General features: G+C 38.3%; 1 protein-coding gene and 1 long non-coding RNA gene across 4 annotated transcripts in view; one reads left to right on the forward strand and one right to left on the reverse strand.

Moving 5' to 3' along the window:
- Positions 1–913: 913 nt before the first annotated feature.
- LOC116731783 (uncharacterized) lies at positions 914–1695 on the reverse strand. The gene is made up of 2 exons (XR_004341630.1): positions 1435–1695; positions 914–1358 (listed from the first exon to the last, which is right to left on the reverse strand). It is a non-coding gene; the product is annotated as an uncharacterized LOC116731783 (long non-coding RNA).
- Positions 1696–11005: 9310 nt separating this feature from the next.
- The window catches only part of LOC116731151 (uncharacterized), a 49216-nt gene continuing 37464 nt past the window's right edge, over positions 11006–22757 (forward strand). Inside the window, exons 1-7 of one of the 3 annotated variants that reach the window (XM_032580696.1) lie at positions 11016–11534; positions 14715–14836; positions 15062–15175; positions 15335–15391; positions 16194–16331; positions 21437–21484; positions 21690–21803. In XM_032580696.1, the coding sequence (XP_032436587.1) occupies positions 14750–14836; positions 15062–15175; positions 15335–15391; positions 16194–16331; positions 21437–21484; positions 21690–21803 (558 nt within the window). In that variant the 5' untranslated portion in view covers positions 11016–11534; positions 14715–14749. Of the gene's footprint in view, positions 11535–14714; positions 14837–15061; positions 15176–15334; positions 15392–16193; positions 16332–21436; positions 21485–21689; positions 21804–22757 lie in introns of all 3 variants that reach the window. The other 2 variants (XM_032580700.1, XM_032580699.1) reach the window with 2 other exon arrangements.

Below are 22757 nucleotides of genomic sequence, written 5' to 3' on the forward strand. Positions count from 1 at the left end.
GTTAATATTCATCTAGTTGAGTCTGGGGTTACTGTCAAAAACCTCCCAGTGAAAAAGTTCAGTGTAGAGTCTGCGATATTTCTTCTATGTACATAGAAATAATGCACATAGAAGGTCAAAATGGCATTATATGGCCATTTTAGGCAATATACAGTAATGCCTGAAATGGCATTATATGGAGATATGGGTTGACCATGTGAAGTTAGATATCTGCAATATCTAAACATATTGCAGATATGGTTGGATTGTGGAATATGTTCATTCATATGCCAGATCATAGATTAACAAAACACATTTTCCTTTGGGATTTCACAAATAGGTATACTTGGACCAGACATATGGAGTAGATATGTGAGATATTTGAGATTTTTGGTACATATAGGAATAAGATAAGATGTAATATTGAATAGCTTAAACGGTTTTATTTTGAAGTTTAGTGGACAGTTGATATCTTACATAAACAAAAATTATGTACTTATATTTTACTAAAGGATGCCTATATGGTCTTGAGCCATATGCATCATGGAACTTGTCTAAGAAACGACTGTCCATGTGCGCCCAGTTCAGATCTGGCACTTTGGGTTTGGAGACCGTTTGTTTTCGTTCAGTCCCAGAGGAAGACTGAAGATGTTCTTTGTGTGATTTGGGGGAAACTGAGAATGAAGTCCACTTTTTGTTTTACTGTCCTTTGTACTTGAGGTTGAGAATTGATTTACTAAAATACTTGATATTAAGCGATGGGGATAAAATGTATATTTATTTAAGTATTTTATGTTTCAGTTAGCACAGTTTATTTTGAAGGCCCAGCACCTAAGAAAGAGGACACTCTTTGTTTAAAGAATATTTATGTCTGTCATGTTTAAAGCTACACGCTTGACCCACATGCAGAGACACAAAATAGGAGAGAGAAAAAATCAGATAAATAAAGTTTATTTTTCTGATTAAACAGATATTTGGTCTGATCTGTAATTTAACTGGTCCTGTGGGACAGGATCATCTTGTGCTGAGGGCAGGAGAGAAGAAAGGCAAGTGGTAGGCAGAACTAAAGCCAAAACTACTTCGGGAGCGACCTTACAGGATTGGTGAGAGGCATCCGCCGGAGAGGGGGATCTGAGGTTGGGGAAACCAGAGCCTGGGGTGCTGACAGGAGGAAGGAGGAGTCCAGTCCGGGGTTCGAGGGTCGGAGAATTCTCTGCGGTCTCTAATGGGAGAATCGTTGGAGGGCGGGCAGGTAGGCAGCAACCTGGAGCGGATCTCGGCCAGTATAAATGGCTTTCCACCGGTCTTCAACGGAGGTTCTTGGACCTGTATGAGGGTTTCTTAAGGGATTTTTCTCCACGGTACCATGTGAGGAGAACCTGCAAGAAGACACCAGAATAATTCAGGTAGCTCAAAAACGCAGACGGGAAACACTAAGGACTTAGCTCAGAGTACCATTAGAGGTTAACACTCAAGCGCTGGAGAACCGGCCGCCCGCTCCTTTATGCTGGAGATGATGACGCCGATTACGCACAGGTGCGCGGAACCGATCCTCCCAGACCGCGACCTCATGGCTCCTCCTGGTGGAAAAGAAAGCTCCCTACAAAACTAAACTCCAGCACCCAACAATGTCTGTCCGCTTGTTTTTTCAACAAGGTCCAAAATAGCCAATCAGGTGGAGCCTCTTTTTTTGTGCGTTGAAACCGTACCGGGAATTGGAAAGAATCAGTTTTTTATCCACGTATTTAATTAATCTGCTATGGACAACTCTTTCGAGAACCTTTGATAAAATTAGAAGAACAGAAATGGGGTGTAATTGTTAATATTTTTATTTCTGGATTTGTAAATTGGAATAATTTTTGCAACGCTAGCCATTTTTGGCATCATACCATGTAATAATAAAAGGTTGATTCAGTGTTCCAGAGGTTTAACTATGGAATTATAAATTGCAAGCAGAATTTTACTGCAAATCCCATCAACCCCTTCTGTGTAAGAACCTTTCAAATTTTCAATGATTCTCTTTAGTTAGTTTTCGTCAGTAGGCTTTTTAAAAAGGAGTGCAAATAATGCTCTGCAAGATATTTATTGTAAGATTTTTTCTAGGGATGATGGATTTTTGTTTGCAAGATTTTGAACAATAGATTAAAAAAAATTATTAAATCTGTCAGCAAGGACTTCCGCTTCCGGCATGCCTGAGTAGAGACGCTTGCAGACGACGCACTGACCGAAATATCTTTTAATTTACCTGTTATTAAAATTTAATTCCACCTACATTTCCAGAAGACGCTACTACAATGACCTCGTTACAAAAGTCTACAAGAAGAGAACAGAAGATGGGGAAAAATGATGATGCGAAGACGACACAGAAACAGCTAACACTTGATGCTAGCTTAACTCAGAATGAAACAGGGACCGACTTGTTAATGCTAACAGAGCTCCGCAAATTTCGAGAAGAATCTGGAACGGCGCAGCGAGACATTTTAGAATCCCAATCCCGGATGGAGGCATCGATTGCAGAAATAAAAAAGAGAATCGATACACTGGAAGAGAGACTGAACACAGCGGAAGAGAGAGTGAGTAACGCAGAAGATCGTGGCCTACAGCAGGAAAGGGTGCTAGCTTACTTACTCAAAAAAGACGCCAAAGTAGCTGCAAAATTGGATGATATAGAGAATAGGATGCGCAGGAACAATATAAGAGTGTATGGGATAAAGGAAGATTCAGAAGGAAAAGAGATGATCCCGTTTATTAAAGAATTTTTAAAATCTGCGCTGAAGCTGCCTGAAGGCACGGACATTTGCATTGAAAGAGCCCATAGAGCTACAGTTCCGAAGCCGAAGTCGACATCTCCACCGAGATCCATAATAGTTCGCTTTCTGGATTCCAATGTTAAGCAGCTGGTACTACAGTGTGCCTGGAAGCAGCGGGACGTGGAGTTTCGGGGAAACAAAATTTTCTTTGACCAAGATTACTCCACCAAGGTACAGAGAAAAAGAAAACAAGTGCGTGAAGTCATTAAAAAGCTGAAGGAACGCAACATAAAGGCACAGTCACCATACCCGGCTCAACTTAGACTGTTTTTGGATAAGGGTGTCAAGACCTTCTCCTCTCTTTTGGAGGCCCAATCCACTCTGAAGGAACTCGGGATCCCGGTGGAGGTGGATGAGCGGGACGTCCTGGAGAGAGATTTTCTAAACAACAATTGGCAGACCCAGGGGAGACGTGGAAGGGCCGATCCAGGTCTGGATAACATGGACATCAGGGCCATACTAAACTCGGTGGATCAGCACAAGCAGGGTTGAGACGGTACTGTTTTACCTGATTCTATCCTGGTTTAGCCGACATTTTATTTAAAGGTTGATCTTGTTAAAAGTATAAACATACAAACTTACATTAATACTTATGGACTATCGGTTGGCGTATTCGCAGTGAGTGTTTTACTTTTTTCCCTTTTTTTTTTCTTTTTTTTTATTGGGCATTTAGTGCAGTAGAATAGGAAACTATGTGGTCTACTGCTTACACACAAGGTGTACTCCGCCCAGGGAGACCATTATCCTTGTCCATTTTACATCAGGAGTGTGCTGCCTATGTTTTCAAAAAGGGCAGCACATGGAATACTTGGAAGTTCTGTGAAGATGAAGATCTGACTACTTGTTCATTCTGTTCATTGTTTTTCGGCGAGCTGATTTTGAATGTTAGAGATATTTGCATAGGGATCAATATATTACTGGAGGGATGTAACTTTTTTTTTGTTTTCATATAAATATGACGACTTTGAAAATTGTTACTTACAATATTAATGGAGTAAATCACGTTATAAAAAGGAAAAAAATTCTAACGCAATTAAAAGGTTGAATTGTACAATTGGGCTTTTACAAGAAACTCATTTAAATGAGATAGAACATGCTAAATTAAAGAGAGACTGGGTGGGACAGATATTTAGCGCATCCTATGGAAACTACAAAAAAAGAGGAGTAGCAATACTGTTTCATAATTCTTTATGCTTTGTAGCAGAAAACGTACTCAAAGATAAAGAAGGCCGCTGGATAATGGTTGTTGGTTCAGTTGGAGGAACCACTCTTACAATTATGAATATTTACACCCCAAATGAGGATAATCCAGGTTTTTTTTAAAGAGCTAGCCCAAATTTTAGCGGGTCATTCAAAAGGAACGATTATTTTAGGTGGAGACTTTAATTGTGTCTTGAATCATTACATGGACAAATTTCCATTAGAACAAAAATATCAATTATCAAAAACAAAAGCGTTGAAGAGCCTATTGGAGGAGTTGGGGCTGGTTGATATATGGCGTGCAAAACATCCAAAGATCAGAGATTATACTCACTTCTCAAAGGTTCATAGAAGCCATTCCAGAATAGACTTCTTTTGCGTTCCCAAACAAGCAACTCACAGAGTGGTGGACTGTCATATTGAACCTCAAACTATCTCAGATCATGGACCTGTGATAATGTCTTTAAATGTCGACCTGGAGAAACCTTTTAAGTTATGGAGATTGAATGTATCACTTTTAAATAATCCGGAGACAATCCGATATATAAAAGACGAATTAAAGTTCTTTTTAGATATTAATGATAAGGACGAGATTTCACCATCTATTCTATGGGACACAGCCAAAGCATACTTGAGGGGTAAAATTATTTCATTCTCTTCAAAAGTTAAAAAGGAACGTGAGAAAAAACAAGAAAACTTACAAGAACAGATTAAGAAACTTGAGATTAAACATAAAAGAACAAATGAAGATAATGTATTACAGGAACTTAGAAAATGTAGACAAGATTTGAACGAGTTACTAACTTATAAAGCAGAGGGCGCTTTACGTTTCACAAACCAAAAATACTATGAGCAGGGAAATAAAGCAAGTAGACTATTAGCATTTCAACTAAGAAAATCGCAGGCAAGTCGAACCGTTCAAAAAATTACATGCCCAGTATCCAAAAAACTAGTATCTCATCCCAAAGAAATCGCAAATGCATTTTCAAAATACTATAGACAACTATATAATTCGGAGACTAATCCTAACAAATTAAATAAAATTAGGCAATTTTTGCAGCGAATTAATCTTAATAAACTTGACGAGGAGGAGGCTAAATCATTAGTGGGGACAATTACCGAAGAAGAGATAAAATCTGTTATAGGAAAGCTTAAAAATAATAAATCACCTGGAGCGGACGGATTTCCAGGAGAATTCTATAAATGCTTTCAGGCTGAGCTTATCCCACTCTTATACAGAGTGTTTAATTATGCTTTAGGTTCCAAAGATCCACCTAAAACATGGGCAGAAACAATTATCTCGGTCATATACAAAGAAGGTAAAGACCCCACACAATGCGCCTCTTACAGACCAATAAGTCTGCTGTGTAATGACGTTAAGATTTTAAGTGCCATCTTGGCCAAAAGACTACAAAAGATTATTAATAAACTTATCAATCCTGATCAGACAGGCTTTATACCCAATAGACTCGGAATAAATAATATCAGACGTACCCTAAATATAATTTCAATTGGTCAACAAAGCCCTCACACATCCATGCTTCTCGGCCTAGACGCCGAGAAGGCTTTCGATCGGGTGGATTGGTTGTTCCTGAAGCAGGTTCTATTGAAGATGGGCTTTAATGAAAACTTTATCAGTTGGTTTGGGGTGCTGTACTCCAGTCCAACCTCTAGAGTACGCGCTAATGGTTATATGTCAGAAAGTTTCCCCTTAAAAAGAGGAACTCGTCAGGGTTGCTGCCCGATCCTGTTTGCTATCAGTATAGAACCCCTAGCAGAATTAATAAGAACAGACTCATCAATTCTAGGCATACCAGATAAAATCAGGACTCACAAACTATCACTGTATGCTGATGATGTCATTCTGTATATAAGAGACCCAATAACTTCTATACCAAATATTTTAAAATGTTTGAAGGACTTTGGTGTGGTCTCAGGATATAAAGTTAATGAATCAAAGTCAGAGGCCATGATGCTAAGAGGCTCCTGGCCCGCAGAACTATCCAAATCAGTGAATTTCAACTGGTCACCTAACGGATTTCGATATTTGGGAATCAATATTACCACGGATGTTTCCAAATTATATAAGGCAAATTTTGGGAAGCTATTGGACCAAATTCAAAAAGACTTAGATAGATGGGATATTTTACCGCTTTCCTTTTTTGGAAGGATTGAATCAATCAGAATGAATATTCTCCCTAGATTGTTGTATTTGTTTATGGCCCTTCCTATTTGGGTTCCAACGACAAAATTAAATAAAATGCAAAAAATGATTTCTACATTTATTTGGCAGAAGAGAAAGGCCAGAATAAAACTTACTCAATTGACCAGTGGTAAACCTTATGGAGGTCTTAATGTACCAAACTTAAAATTATATTACTGGGCAGCACAACTACATGCAAGTGTAGGCTGGCTAACACAGAATAAAGAAACAACGTGGCTGACATTGGAACAGAGCGCAAGCCCTAAATTTTCTTTACAGGCCCTTGTATTCTGCTCGACTGAAATCTGGCATAAGTACAAAATTACAAATTTATGGATGAAAAGCACTCAAAGGACTTTAAACATGATTAGAAAAAATATGAAAACTCCTCAATCTATATCCAGAGCTACAAAAATTTTGGATATAATAGACTTTAAACCAGGGCGACAAGATCCAGGATTTCGAACCTGGCAAAGCAAGAACTTAATTTTTATTGATGACTTGTTTGAAGGGGAGATTCTGAAATCTTTTAGCCAGATTAAGGAGAAGTATGGATTGAGCACATCTGATTTTTATAGATATTTACAGTTGCGAAGTTACCTGATGTCCCACACCGAATGGTCCCTTCTTAAGTCACGACCTACTGATTTAGAATTATTGTTTATAAAGATCACCAAAGAAAAAAAATCTAATAATACTGTGTCGAATTTATACAAATGCTTACAATCATGTCTGTCGACGGGATCTCCTGGGATAAAAGAAAGATGGGAACTAGAAATGAATGTTGTGATTGAAGATGAAGAGTGGGAGCAAGTGTGTGTAACTGGACATAAACTGACTAACAGTCCAACATGGAAAGAATTTTATTGGAAAATAATCGTTAGATATTTCAAAACTCCATATATTATTTCCAAATTTGATCAAGCTAAATCAAATTTGTGCTGGAGACAGTGCGGACTAGTTGGAGATCACACTCATGTCTTTTGGGATTGCCCAAAGATTAAGAAATTTTGGGAGGGAATTAGAGAGGAAATTTCAAATATTTTGCACACTTATATTGATTGGAACCCCGGATCTTTGTTCTGGGAATTCCCCCAAATAATTTAAGTAAAGAAGAACAGTACTTGTTTGGAATCCTTGTTCTCATAGCCAAAAAAATGATAACAGTATGTTGGTATAAACTTTTACCCCCTACTGTAAATCAATGGAAAGAGAAACTAGTGAACGTTTATACGATGGAGAAAATAACAGCAAAATTAAACTTGTCCACTGACTTATTTAAGAAAAGATGGAACCCTTTGAAGACATATTTCCAATTAATATTGTAGTAAGTAAGATAAATGTAAACACACAGGCACATATTTTATAGGTAGATTTAACACATATCTCCGTTATGATAAAGACAAAAGTCACTCGAGTAAGATTTTTCCTTTATTTCATCCCCCATGTAAAAAATCCTGGATCTTCAGCTCGCCGACTTGTTAGGTTGTTGTTGTTCAACTGTTTGTCTGGTTGTATTGGAAATTGTTGTTTCTGACTTATTGTATTAATCTTTGATTTTGAATATTGATCTGATAAAATAAAGTCTTTGTTCAAAAAAAAAAAATCTGTCAGCAAGCTGATGTAAATCCCCAAGTTGAGTTAACCAGTTTTGGGATTCTGACCAGAATCCCTCAGTGTTATTACCTTGAGAAATAATGAGATTTGGATAAGTATGAAACAAGATTTAATGCCGAAAAATGATCAAATGTTACAAGTCAAACAAATGGAACAAAAACAGAGTGATATTCACCGTCCAGCACTGAACTTCACTCAGCTCACTTTAGGGCTTGTGAAGTAAAAATTGTTTTATTATTTCTCTTAATTTTATTTAATTCTTTTAACCACATTAGTTTTGTTCAACCTGTGAAGACTAGAGAATTATTAGACTATCTAACTGCAGAACCAGTTAGATAGGTTTCTTGTTGACCTCTCCCTGCAGCAATTGCAGCAGGCTGATAGCAACGGCAAGGCACCAGAATTTGTTAACAGAAAAGAACAGATAGTTTAGATCAGGGGTCTCAAACTCCAGTCCTCGAGGGCCGCTGTCCTACAGTTTTTAGATGTGCCACAGGTACAAAACACTGGAATGAAATGGCTTAATTACCTCCTCCTTGTGTAGATCAGTTCTCCAGAGTCTTGTTAATGACCTAATTATTCTATTCAGGTGTGGTGCAGCAGAGGCACATCTAAAAGTTGCAGGACTTTTAGAGGACTGGAGTTTGAGACCCCTGGTTTAGATAGAAGTTCTGAGGCTCAAGTAGTTTTTCTATGGAAAATCACCAGCTCAGAGTTTTAAGAAATTGATGCACCTGCTGGATATTCTGGTTTGACAATGTTCTTGTTATGCAAAATTGTTCCATTAGCAAACCTGATTTTTTGGAAACTCACATATTTGAACAAGAAGATGTTTATCATCCAAGGAGTTAACTGACCCTCCAGTGTGATTACGTGGCTTGTATATTGTTCAACTGAAACTGGAATGACTACATTGTGTAACATGAGTTCTATATATTGTGAGGGCTTGCAGCTCCAAATCAGAATTCAGAGCAGCTTGCTGCTGTGTTTGTTCTCCGTCTGCAGATGAAATAAAGCTTTGCTCTTTGCCATTTGCCAGAGTCTCAGCCTGATCCGTTATTACACAAGATTTTTGTCCACAGGCTGACACTAAGTGAAGCATAGATTGTAGAGCGAGTTTAGCTTTTATTCTTCTCATTCTGTTGCATCCCTAAAGGGTAGTGTAATCAGTTTCATTTTGTTTATGTACCAGTCTTATATGATATGGTTATGGTTAGGCAGCAGCGGTATGTGTTGTAAGCAGATAAGAGAGATAGAGGAAATCACAGAATCTTTTTTAATCCATAACACTTATTACTTTTCTTTTCAGTTCTGTCATTCCATATAAAACCAAATGGGGTCCTGTAATGTAAATCAACAAAAACATGCATTCCAATAAATATAGGTTGTGACAAGTATATCATAGTTGACTGTAAATAAATCACAGGTGTTGAAAAAGTAGTCTGTTGGTATGTGTGTACCACACATGATCATCTACACTGTGTAAACAATTATAACAAAAGTTGTAGTATTGAGGTTTCATTTTATTGTTGGACAACTACAGCCTCTCGGTCAGTCCAAAATGTTAATAACCTCTCAAACCTGAATATTTAAGTAAGTATAAGTGAGATTTTGGCTTTCTCAGGACAATATTTATGTGTGCACAATTATTAGGCAACTATTAGTGTGCAGAATTATTATACAACTGAATTAAAACTGAAAATGTTCCCATCTCACTTGTTATCATCTGTTATAGTGAGAATAATAAACATGCAAACAACCAGTATCGCCACCCTTCTTTTCAGTAACAGTTATAAGCCTTCCATTCATGGATCCTGTCAGTTGCCGATCTGTTGACTTTTTATACAGCAGCAACCACAGCCTCCCAGACATTGTTCAGAAACGTGTACCGCTTTCCTTCACCTTCAATCTCCCATTTAAGAAGAGCCCACAAGTGTCCATGGGGTTTAAGACTGGTGAAGAAGGGGGCCACTTTATCTGAGTCTCTCCAGATTGAAATGCAAATCAACAAATAAAATCCATTCCTATAAATATAGATTGAAGCAACAAGTGTAAAAAAAGTTATATTGGGTAGCCTCATATTTTTCTGTAATACAAATTGTCAAACAAAATGCATTTCTTTAAATAAAGACGGAGGACAAATGTTAATTTTAAATTTGGTTGAAATACGTTTTAAAAGTTGCTAATGAATGTTTGGGAACTAAAGAAAATTGATTAATGAAAACACAGAAGAAGAAAACAATTTACTTCTGACCTTTTTACATCACATTTTATTCTTATTTCTTTTTCCAAGTACTGCCTTTAAATTCCTCTTTAAATTAAACTCTTATATATTGCTACAGAAAATACCAAAGTATGTTTCTAGATCTTGGATTGATCTCAAAGTAGCCTGTTTTTCAGCCACTCTATAGTCTGAAAGGCTTCTTTAGGCCCCTTTGTATTGTTAAGTGCAGTGTGTGAAAAAGCGTCATGTGTGAATGTTTTCCAGATGGTTTTTAACATGATTTAGAGCACGACCAAGAGGGGACCTAAAAAATGTCCCCTCTTGTCTTGACATGACTGTCCCCTGTTGGATAGGTGGGTGAGTGCAGACTCTTTACATCTTTATGAGACAAAAACTGGGGAAAATTATTATTTACGTTCGAATGAGGTGTTCACATCCTTTTATTTTTATTTTCTTCATTTTGTGTGCGGTTCAGTTTCATTGTGTCTAAGCAATAAAATATTAAAATCATGAAAATAACATCTGCTTTGATGCTTCTTGGTCTAAATAACAATGAATGTAGTCAAATTTCAGTGTATTTAGGTGAGTTTTGAAGCTTTGTAGTTTGATATTGTTCAAAGAAAAAGTTTGCGTGGCTGCCGCACAATTTCACACCAGGGAAAAAGTGTGCGTATATCAGACTTTGAGCAAAGTTCATTTTTATACATGCCGACTTGTGCATAAAATATGGCGCCGCATATTGTTTGTGCAGAAGCACACTTTATACATTAGGCCCCTGGGAAGGTACCTGCCTCCCCTCTTCTCCTCCCCCACCCTATTCACCCCTCCTCCACATCTTAGCTCCGCCCCTGTAGCCTTAAGTAAAGTTTATATTGTAAGATTGCTAAGGCAGTATAATATTTGAATCGCTGATTGGAATGCATTTTTCAAAGGACTTACAATTAGCAATCTAAAAGGGAACAAATGCGATGGAGTGTGACCCCCTCTCGCCCGATGACTGGTGGAGATTGGCACCAACTCAGCAGACCTGCTGACTCCACAAGGATAAGAATGTCATAATGCATTGATGGGTGGATGGAATAGATTTTTTTATGCCCCTAGTGATAAAATGAAGTTCAGGGATAGTTTACGGTTGGCCAACGTATTAAAAGAAACATGTATACAACTAGTATAAAGAAAAGCTTAAGTTTTTGTTATTCTGCGCGTTCAAGATAAAACACTTATTTATGTTCTTCATGTTTAGTCATTTCTAAGTATAGCGAGAATATTACAGGCTTTGTGGTCTGTCGTTTTCTATGTGGAAGCTGGCTTGACCGCAGCTTACGCAACAGCAGCTGTACCCCCTATCTCCTGCAGCTGCACCGTCACTGCGCTGCAGTCCTGGACACGCCCTGCATCACCCCGCAATGCAATTTCAAGGCTCTGACACAAACTCCTCCACAGGATTAAAATAATAATAAATAAACAATTAATAAGCTGCAGGACGAACAAAACATCCAAGGTAAGGTCATTTCTGAATTATATTGTTAACAGTTTCCGTTATGCAATCTCTGTGTCTGAGAGATATATCTTGGCCAATTAAAAACATTGAACAATTTTTAAAGATCGAGGATAAATTCTGTGTGCTTTAAAGAGAGTTGTTACGGCCGGTGCTCCTGGAGCTGTTCTAACTGCAATCATCGCAGCATCCCTGTATCATATCAGACTAACCGGACAGAACACATAGGGAGCATGGAATTAGCAAATTCTCATTGCTCAGACAAGAATGAGACGTCAGGTGCCGCATGCTTACTTTTCTATTCACTATATGCCACTATACGCAGTAAGCAATGCGGCTTACTGCATACGTTTCCCAAGTGGTTCTATTTTAAGCAGAAGAGACTGAATGCGGCATGCTCTAACCTTCCCGTTTCAGTCTGTGGGAAATCTTGTGGAGTTAAATCAAAAACAGAGCAACGGCACAAAGTTCTGTCCATCCACTTGCAGAAGAACGGAAATGGCATTGTCAAGATAACAAGTAGATAGCGACTACCATACCAAGCTTTAAGATGTTGGTAGTGGTTTTACATCTGGGCGGCGGCAACTGAGACATGCTGCTGCTGTGCAGAGCACTAACATGTGTGTTAGAATCATGGTACAGACTGTGCCTTTGCAGAGTCTCTCCAGCCCCCACCCCAGTGAGTTGAGTAATGATGTTTGGATGCAGATAATGACATGTAGTATGTATAATAATAATGATAATGATAATGTAAATTATGACTAACATTAGCTAGTAATGTGTGTGAGATAAATGACTATCATTAGCCAAAATATCGAGTTAAGCTTTTCAACCGTATAGGCTGGCACGTGCAGAAGGTGGTAAGGTCGGAGGGGACTTGAGCTCTGCCCCCTTTATCCTTGATACTCCAAGTGCCCTTTAAGTTTATTTTACTTTCTTTTCCTTGGATTTTTTTTTTCCATTTTTTTCTCTCCGAAGAGTTTTTGCGGCGCTAGTGACTCGTATTTTTTCGACAGTAGGCAGACAGGAAGGAGGGTGAGGAGAGGGGGAAGACATGCGGCAAAGGTCGTCGGGACCGGGAGTCGAACCCGCGTCGAGGACTAACGTCTCCAAACGTGGGGCGTGCTAACCCCCTGCGCCACCACAGCACGCCCCTTCCTTGGATTTTTAAAATGTTTTTATCTATGGGTCAGGAGGTCTGCTTGTGCCCCTGAACAACAGATTGTCACCGCGACGCTCCTCAAAGCCCCCGTACCGCCTGCTCACGGTTCGCTCTCTGCTACATTTTACCCTTACTACCAGGTGTGTTCGCAGCGCTGCGGACCGCTGTTACTGCAGAACCTCAACTGCTGTTATTTATTGACAAACTATGTTGTTGTGTTTTTGTTTTTTTTTTGTGATTGGATGCTCTTCACTGACGTCATCTTTGTGTAACCCTATTTAAGACATGACAGTGCACTTGATTAAATGATTGACTGATTGTAATAAAGCGGTGACTTCTCTCTGATCAGCTGGAGATGTGTGGCATTTGTCCGACTTTTCCCTGCCCTGTACCACACCAACAGGTTATGGGCCCAGGTTATGGGAGATGGGAAGTCGATGGCAAAGACTGTGCTTTGACGGAGACGAAAGAAATTATGAGTTGTGGGAGACCATGTTTTTGGGTCACCTCAGACTGCAAGGCTTGAAGGACACGATTCTGCGTCAATTCGAGCTTGATGCAGAGAAAAAAGATGTATCGGAGAAAAATGCCGAACTGATGCAGTTTCTATGACAACTGTTTGTCTTTAGTCACAAGAGAGACAGCAGATAACGGCGGAAGAAGGTACAGATCCTGCACTATGCGGGCAAAGGGAAGCCGTGCAATCAGCCTCTACACGGAACTGACATCCCTCCAGAAAGCTACCAATGATACTGTCACAGACTACATTATTCGAGCTGAAGCTGCAATCACAGCACTAAGAAATGTTGGAGAGACGCTTAGCAATGGATTATTGATTGCAATCATAGGAACCGGAACAGGGGGAGAGGAGGCAGGGGGACATTGGCCCCCCACTTTACGGCCCTGCCCTGCCCTGCCCGTCCACTGGTCCCGCCAGACATTAACACAGACTGCACACAACTCTGACAATCTGTGACTGACATTTCTCTGTGTTTTATATGCAGACAGAGGTACAGATAAAAAATACAGCATTGAGATCTGGACCATGTCTACGGCTCGAGATCGCATAACAGTCACCCAAAGGTTTACGCACATGCGGCGGCTTCGGGTTGGGTTGGGATCATGAACCGGTCTGACATCTGAAAAAAGGCTTTGACTCTGATCCGGTCCTGGTCTGAACCAATTCTGCCTAAAAATTAAATGAGATTTCTGTATTTGTCACCATTTATAGAACTGTGACGATGTTTTCTTTCTAATGGAGTTGGGATGAAAAAAAGGACATCAGGCCCATGTCCGTTTACGGGTCTTGACCAAATGCTCACCCACACTTTGCCCAGAGCAGATCATTTTTGCTCAGATCGAAAAATAATTGTGTGAATCTGTTTGTTTTTTGGACTTGTGATAAGCAGCTGAGCACAGGGCACCCGCAGCTGTGTGGACCTTGAGATTTTCCTTTAAGTAAAACAGAAAAGAATAATTTTTGATTTTTTTTTATTATCTAACCCTCTTCACTATTAACAACATTTAGGGGAACAAAGGATCTAGTACGTAGCGAGTCTGTGAGTCCTGGAGGTGCGCACGCCAAAGCCTAAATGTTATTGGTCAGTTTACTTTTGTAAATTTGGCAATTTGGAGCTTTTTTTTGTAAGCTAAAATGAATGAGCGGTGTTTGAATCCTCCCGTAGTTCTAAGAGCGGTCGTTTGGATCCTGCCAGAGCTTTTTACCATGTGCGCGGTTCTTGCGGTTTGCCGTTTATGAGCTTTTTGTGTGTGTGGTTTGGTGAGCTGAAGAGCTTACGGGTCACCCAGTTGGACAACTGTTTAACCCGCTACTGGTGCGTTCACACCAATGATGTAATGATGACAAAACCTTCATACAAACACTGTTTTTTAAAACCGCCGTTCTCTGTATTCAGCTGTTCTTAGGTGGGCTGCAGGCATTTATCCGTCTTTTACACTTTTCCAGACTCCAGTTTTGAAAATGGTAAACTTGTGTGTCTGTCTTTTTCTGTTTTGCTTAGTCTTGTGACACCAACTGAGCTTCGTTACCAGCAGAATGGCTAACAATGATAAAAGTTCAGCACCAAGTCTCTCTGCACGCCAGCTCCAGTCCCACCTAAAGATGGAGCCAAAGACTTTAGGGGTACAATGGCATTTGAATTTTTAAAGTTTAAAAGTGTATAATGTTTATTGTTTTTGCATAGTATGGTAAATACCATACTATTTACTATCGAAATGAGAAGTGTAATTCCCCTATTTTATTACTCAATAAAAAAATTTTGAGTAATAAAATAGGGGAATTACACTTCTCATTTTGTTTTATAAATCTGTGATGATTACTTCCTGTATCCTCCTGTATCCTTTCCAGGCAATCCAAATAGTTATTGGAGCTTTGATCCTATGTCTTAGTGCCTCTGTGCTTCAGCTCCATGAAGTACACTTCACTGGGGATGTAGCCCTGTTCCTCATTGTTGTCATACAGGTAAGACAGTTGGAATTTTTAGTTAGCATATTTTTAATTGTGGCAAATTTTACTATATTTTATTGTGTGTTACTTATCTAAGACAAGATGTTGCCATGATCTTTGCTTTTATTTTCTGTTGGATCAGCAGCCTAACCAGATTTTCTTGAAATGCATCAGGTGACATTGTCTGGCTCAGTATTGGTCCATAGTGGCAGAAAACCAACAATGTTTTGGGTAAGTCTAAATAAAATCTAAACAGTCCTGACTGTCTTTAATACACATCCATCTATGTATCTGTCTGTCTGTCTGTCTGCCTGTCTGTCTGTCTAACTATCCAACCCATTCTCACTCCCAACTCGTCATATATTGACGCATGGGACGGTCCGTCCTCGTCACATGTTGACGCGCAGGGTACCCCTTTCGCGTCAATATGTGACGCGAGGTGTTTTACACTATGCCTTACCGTAATTTTTGCCCTAAACCTAACCAAATCGTTGGGTTTTGAAGGTTCGGCAGGGGTTACGAGAACCCTTCACGTGAAAAATCCACGTAAAACATGTCACCTGCCCAAATCGTCAACATGTGACACTGAAGGACCCTGCCCAAGTCGTCAACTTTTGACGCGAAGGGGGTACCCTTTGCGTCAATATGTGACGCATGGTCAGAAATTGTCCTAACTCGTCAATATATGACGAGTTGGGAGTGAGAATGTGTTGAACTATCATGTGCAGTGAGGTACATGGCTGGTGAGGCACTGACTTAATCATAATCAGATTTACAAATGTAGACCCCCTGCCAATCATATAAGCAAATTATAAATGGTGATTGCTTTTCCATTTTTCCTTTCATGAGATAGAACAATTAACATGCCAACTGACTCCTGAGGATGATGTTTTCTTTGAGTAATGCACAGTCCGACTGTGGGAGCAAATTAACTTGGGCATCCATTGTTGAACTAGAAATATTTCCTAAAATTATGTTATTGGATGTCAGCCAGAATAATTCTGCACATGAACGCTGCTATTGTTATTTGCAGGTGAAATGTGTCCTGGTGCTGCATCTGGTCAGTGCTGCATTTGCTACTGCTGCCCTGGGTCTTATGTCTAAACATCTCCCCTACCGCCAGGATTCTTACCACTGTGAACACTGCCGAAGACTAGAGCAACATGCTGTGGTATTGTGTTTAAAATATACAAAAATTATTTCCTTTTATATTTACATTTTATTAACAGAAAAAGCGCAGAATAAATAAACGCAGATGTTTCTAGCAGTAATGACCCAGAAATCTACCAAATTTCCTGCATGAGGGAGCCAAGATTTGTCTTCTACGATGATGTTTTATACTTAAAGTCTTGCCTGGTGCAAGACTGAAACAATGTTTGCGGGACAAAAAGATACCTTTGTCCGATTAATATAGTCCCTAATAGGATTTAATCAAACTATAAAATATGTACAGTTAGAATTTTAGATGAACAGTTCAATTCCCCTATTCACTACAGGCATGAAAAAGGGCCTTACCAATGCCAAAGGCCTTACAGAGACTTATTTGTTATGGAATAGCAGAGGTATTTTGATTCTCAAATTTATCTGAAGAGAGAAAATAACTTAGGAAGTTTTAAAATGTTGGAAGTTAGTTAGCTGAAAAAAGTTTTTCTGTATTTTCCTATTTGAGGTAGTGAATCACAGCATAAAGATTCTGGGTTGGTCTGTATGATTTCTTTTTATGTTGTCCCCATAAATACATAGGATTTCTAAAAGTACTCTCAATTTTTCCCACATTAAAAAACCTTCATATTCATTTGGTGACATGGGAGAAAAAAAAAGCATGTGGCAACGACTCGTTCAATTCATGGGAACAAAATTATATGAATAGTGAGTCAGTGACTGGCAGTTCATTGACTAGCAGTTGTCAGCTGCTTTGCAAACATGGAGAAGTCACTCATTTTGTTTTATTAATCTGAGAATGAAATGTCATATTGTTCAGTCATTTGCAGTTAGGCATGGAGTAAGTGGTAGCAAGAGATACTTAATTCAAGTGCTCAAAAAGCACAAATATAAGGTCCAAAATGTAAAATAAAACATCATTAAAACCACATTAAACATCAATGCAAACTGTAATAAAGTCCTTGAACACATTGTCGCATTATGTAATAATGAGGTAGCTCTTTTTAAAAAATGATAATTCAATGATAAGTTGCATTATGCAATAAATGTTCGCAAACCAGTCTTTGTGTTCGTTCCAGTCAATATATATCTAATAACAATCAAGTTATAAATCCTACACAATTAAATTTTTGAATCTTATGTTAATAAATGTCAAACTGTGGTCATTTAGTTGTCTTTTCAGACTGATTTCTCTGCATTAACCTACAGAATTATTTTGCCCTAAAACTGTGACTGAGTGAACTTTTGAATATGATACATTTGCAAGGAGACAGTGAGAGGAAGGCTCATATCACAAGGAAAGCACTTTCCTGGATTGATCCATTTGTTCTTTGTGTGGAAAACATGGTAAAAATCCCATTTTCCCCAATGGGCAAATGTAGGGTCTGTGTATTTTCAGGCAGTTTGTTTTTTTGTTTGAAATGAAAAATGAAAAAAATTAAAATAGATTCTTTTTTTGTTTTTTGTTTATTAAGCCAAAATCGGAAATCGAATAATGGACCCCGAGGTGAGCCGTTATCTGATTTTGGTTTAATAAACAAAACACAAATCTATTTTTTTATTATTATTTATTTATTCATTTCAAACGAAAAAGCAAACTGCCTGAAAATATATGGCCCCAAAACGCCTTAGCACCTTCATGGTATGTATTGGAGACGTATCATGTTCGTATGTTTCCTTGTATTACCACACTACTAAAAGCCTAATCATAGACTGGTTCTGCAAACTGGTCTTTGTCCAAAAGGGCCTTGAGATAACTGTCTCTTTTAAATCCATCAGTTTTGTTCCATCATTGCTAAAAAATCTAGATGAATAACAGTGTGCTCTCTCTACTTCTGTAAACCTCGCTCTTTCACTCTTAAACCTGAAACATAGAATAAATTAGATATTCCTAGACTATTTATTTCATACCAAAAAAAATCACTAAAGTTTAGTGTAAGTTACACAAAAACCCTTAAATCTGACTTTGCTTCCCCAATACTTATTTCTTACACTTGTCCCCACCCTGCGGTTGCATCATCCTGATATCAAATCTCCGTATCCTCATAATACACATTTTCTTTAAGAAAGAAAGAATATCATTGAGTGTTAAAATGATTGAGTGTTAAAATGATTACTTTCCACATTAATCTGTAAAGAATAAAAGTTTCTGATTATTCATTGAGAAGAATAAGTAAATACTATTTAATTTTGAAACATAAGAATGTTTTCTCTTAGAGCTCACGCACACAACTACTTCCCCAAATTCTCTGCACTCTTCAGTCAGGAAACTCCAACTTTCTAAGTGCCCCATGCAGACTCACTGCTCTGAGGCACCTGAAGTTCTCCTTTTTGTGATTTTGCAATCTCCTGCTCATATTCACTCAAGGTTCTCACACAACGAAGCACCTAAGGTGTGAAGGTTTGACTCACATGGGAGTGAAGGACTGTGAGGAGGGGTAAGGAGACAGAGGGTGGACTGCAGCAGTGATGGTAGTGTGGCAGGAGGTGCACCAGGTTATGATGACAGCAGAAAAAAGCGTGCCAAGAGCTACTGAGCAGCGTGCAAGCTAGCCAGCAGCAACTCCGCATATGGACCCGACAAGGTGACTATAATTCTGCTAGCTTTGCTAGATCTTTAGCAATAGTGAGGAACGGAAAACCATTCACAGATGGCGAGTATGCTAAAACGTTCATGCTGGATGTAGCCAATGAACTTTTTGATGATCTTCCGAACAAAGACAAGATAATCAAACGGATAAAAGACATGCCTCTGTCGGCAAGAACTGTTCATGATGGCAAACCAAGTGGAGGAAACGCAGGTCAAGGACATAAATGCAGCGCCGTTCTTTTCCCTGGCTTTGGATGAGTCGACAGACGCAAGCCATTTGTCACAGTTCAGTGTGATTGCAAGATATCCTGCTGGTGACACACTGTGCGAAGAAAGTCTTGTTGTTCTGCCAATAAAAGGGTCCACAAAAGGTGAGGATTTATTCAAGTCTTTCATGGAGTTTGCTCAAGAAAAAAAATCTACCTATGGATAAATTCAAAAACTGCAAAAAATGTTAGAAAAAGAACATCACATGCAAGTCAAACGTGAATATGGAAGAAACGTGCCAGAGATTAAAGATGTATCAAAGGTTTCTTGCTCTTCCAAAGTTACAATCGACAAGAGCATTCTTCAACAGCTGGAGTACTTCAAGAGGGAGGCTGAAAAATACGCCTCCCGCAACAAGGGTCTGATAGAAGTAATGGTTGCAGAATACAGAATGAGACTTAAATATGAGGAGCAGCTCAAAAGTCACATTGAGCAAACTTCCAAATCAAAGCACAGGAAGAAACGATAAAATCTGCAGGGTCAGGTTGCAGACCTGAAGGTGAAGTTGAAACTTGCTCTGGAAAATAACCAAATAACCAAATAACCACTTTTGTTAAAAGTGTCTGACAGTAGAATATGAAAGAGAGAATCTGTGAAAAGTCCTCTGGCTCTGCTACTGTCCAGAAACAACCAATCAGAACCAAAAGGCAAACTTTTGGTTCTGATTGGTTTATAATGCGTTTAATGTGTCTCAGCACATTCAACACATTAGACTACTAATGTACTGCAGCTACGCAATTGGCAGAAAAACACCCTAATATTATATAATCATTGTTTATAATGATTTAGACAGGTTTGTACAGGTTTGTCAAAACTATTTCAACCCATATTAGAACTTTGCATTGATTTCCCTTCATTTTATAGTAGCTGCGATTTTGCCTAACCCACACATTTTCCCTAACCCTCCACAATACTAGCCTATTCCTAACCCTAATCTCAGTTACCAAGTTTGTGAAAAATGTATTGCTTGCAATAATGCAGACTTTTTGATGTCTTCGGGGAGTGTATGGTAAATATTTCTGTAACAGGGATCATGACAGTAAAGCTAAAAAGGCAACTAAATGGTGGAAACGTTGGCATATATTGACTTGTGTCAAAGGTTTAAATACTTAGCATTTACAATATGATTGTTGTAAGAGTGATATTGTTGAACACAAAAACTGGTTTGTGGTTATTTATTGCATTATGCACTACATATCTTTTTTAAAAGAGCTACTTCCACATTTTTTTAATAATCAGTGAAAGATGTAAAACTCTTTTGTATAATGTGACCAACAATTACACCTGTTCAAATATTTTACTATGTTTTGGGTTGATTATTACATAATATGTTTTTAATACATTTTATTACATTTTGAAGCCAGAATTTGTTACAGAATGCAACGTTACAGGGTAGGCTAAGTTAAGTGTCTCTTGCTAAAAACTACTTCATGTCTAACTGCAAGTGACTGAAGAATATAACAATTAATTCTCAGCTTAAAATAAAGCACAATGAAATTAGACTTGTTGCGTCAGCCACTTGGAAATACATGGACAACAGCTAGTCAATGTACAGAGAAGTAATTTTTTTCCCACCAATTAAACCAGTTGTCCCCTCACATTTCTTGTGGTGTTTTTCTCCATGTCACCAGATGGGCTTTGTACATACTAAGTTAAAATGATCACTCTAAACTGTCCTTAGATGTGAGTTTGTTTGCATGGCTGTCTGGTCACCCTGTGTTGCAATGTGATGGGCTGTTGTTTTCAGCTGTACCTCACATGTTGTCCTCTGACTGGAAATAGGTATCACCCTCCTGAATCATAATTTTGTTATGGGTGTTTCATATTATAAAGTACCGTAGGTTGTTTAAATGTAAAATCTAAATTTGAACTAAATGATTAAATTTGTTGGTAAGTAACTTCAATGTAAGACATCAAATTAAATTTCATGTTTGATTCTAAATTAAATACAGCCAAAAGGTTGCAATAAAATAAAATTATCTAATACATTATAACAAAATATACAGCAGGTGTAACAAAAATTGTCTCTACAAAAATAAATTGATATAAATGAAGTATATTTATATCAATACATTAGACACCCCTAACTGATATCTATAACAGATATATTATAATGTGAAGGACATAGCTTAGGTCTCAAAGAGGGTGACCACTGATATGATTGTATTTGCAATTAGTAATACCGCAAAAAAATAAAAATGGACTGTACAAGTTGTGAAGCAGACTTCCTATTTCTCTGTGTTTACTGTCCACTGCAGCAACATTGTTTCAGAAAATGCACCGGGCTGGTCGAGCAAAAGTGTAAAGTAAGTTACTAACTATTGCTACAACTTTGGTCACACATATTTTTAGATTACAGACTGGAGTCTAAAATAACTAAGTTGGAGAATATATATTTTTGTAGATACATTATGGAGAGGCTCAATAATACATTGTATTTTTTAGAAGCTACTTGTCTCTGGAATATTCACACTAATTGTAACCATTTTAACTTTGAAATTCTCTGGGCAGCTACTTCTTGATGGGATTTTGGGAACTCTGGTGATCTTCCTAGTGCTTGAGCTGCTGATCTGCATCACTGCCATGTTGTTTGGACTAAGTGTTCTAGCTGCAGGAGGAAGCCAGGTAAGGGTTTCATTATTTAAGTAATTTTCAAACAAAGAAACAAAAAGACAAACAGTTGCACAGAAGTGTTCCTCATTAAACTGAATTTGCTGTACTTGCTTTACTGTACTTACTTTACAATAAATTTATTTTTTTCTTTGTGTGTCACAACATGAAAACTGAAATGCAACCTGTATGTGTTTACTGATACAACCACAAAGCTAAGAACCCAGAAAAACCAAGACCATTTGAATGTAATTTTATAGAGAGCAGTGATAAGTATTTACATGATTTGATTTGAAGGAACTGATACATCTACCATCAACACACAACTCTGACAATCCGTGACATCTGATATCTCTCTGTGTTTATGTCAGGTTTAAGCATCCTAAAACATCATTAATAAAAAGAGAGGAAAGACAAAAGAGTTAGATTTCTTATACTCGCGAGGAGAACGGACAGAGACATACTCAGTTACAATCTCTACCCGCTTTGAAGTACGTCCTGCCGAGCCCTCTCTTTTTATTGAAACAGGGTATGCCCTAATCACAAAGCATGTTACATCTCTAAGGAAAATAGGTCACACAGCTGCAACGTGATTCAGAGTTACACAGCATATCTTCTGGAACACAGGTCCATGTACGATTAAACAAAAACAAGTTATACAGCTTCACACAATCGTTTGTGTCAAGGGCACTGGAACTTCTTGCCGAGCGATTATCTGCTGAAACCGGCTGCAACGACTCCCTTACTCAAAATATTCATGTTGACCGCTCTCTTCAGTGAGGCCTCCTTAAATATAATGATTAATATTTATATAGGTTATTATTTTAATTCTATCAGTTTATATCAGAGATGTCAAACTCCAGTCCTCAAGGGCCGGTGTCCTGCAACTTTTAGATGTGCCTCTGCTGCACCACGCCTGAATAGAATAATTAGGTCATTAGAAAGGCTCTGGAGAACTTATCTACACAA

Source organism: Xiphophorus hellerii, chromosome 13 (assembly GCF_003331165.1).
Source record: "Xiphophorus hellerii strain 12219 chromosome 13, Xiphophorus_hellerii-4.1, whole genome shotgun sequence".
Lineage (NCBI taxonomy): Eukaryota > Metazoa > Chordata > Actinopteri > Cyprinodontiformes > Poeciliidae > Xiphophorus > Xiphophorus hellerii.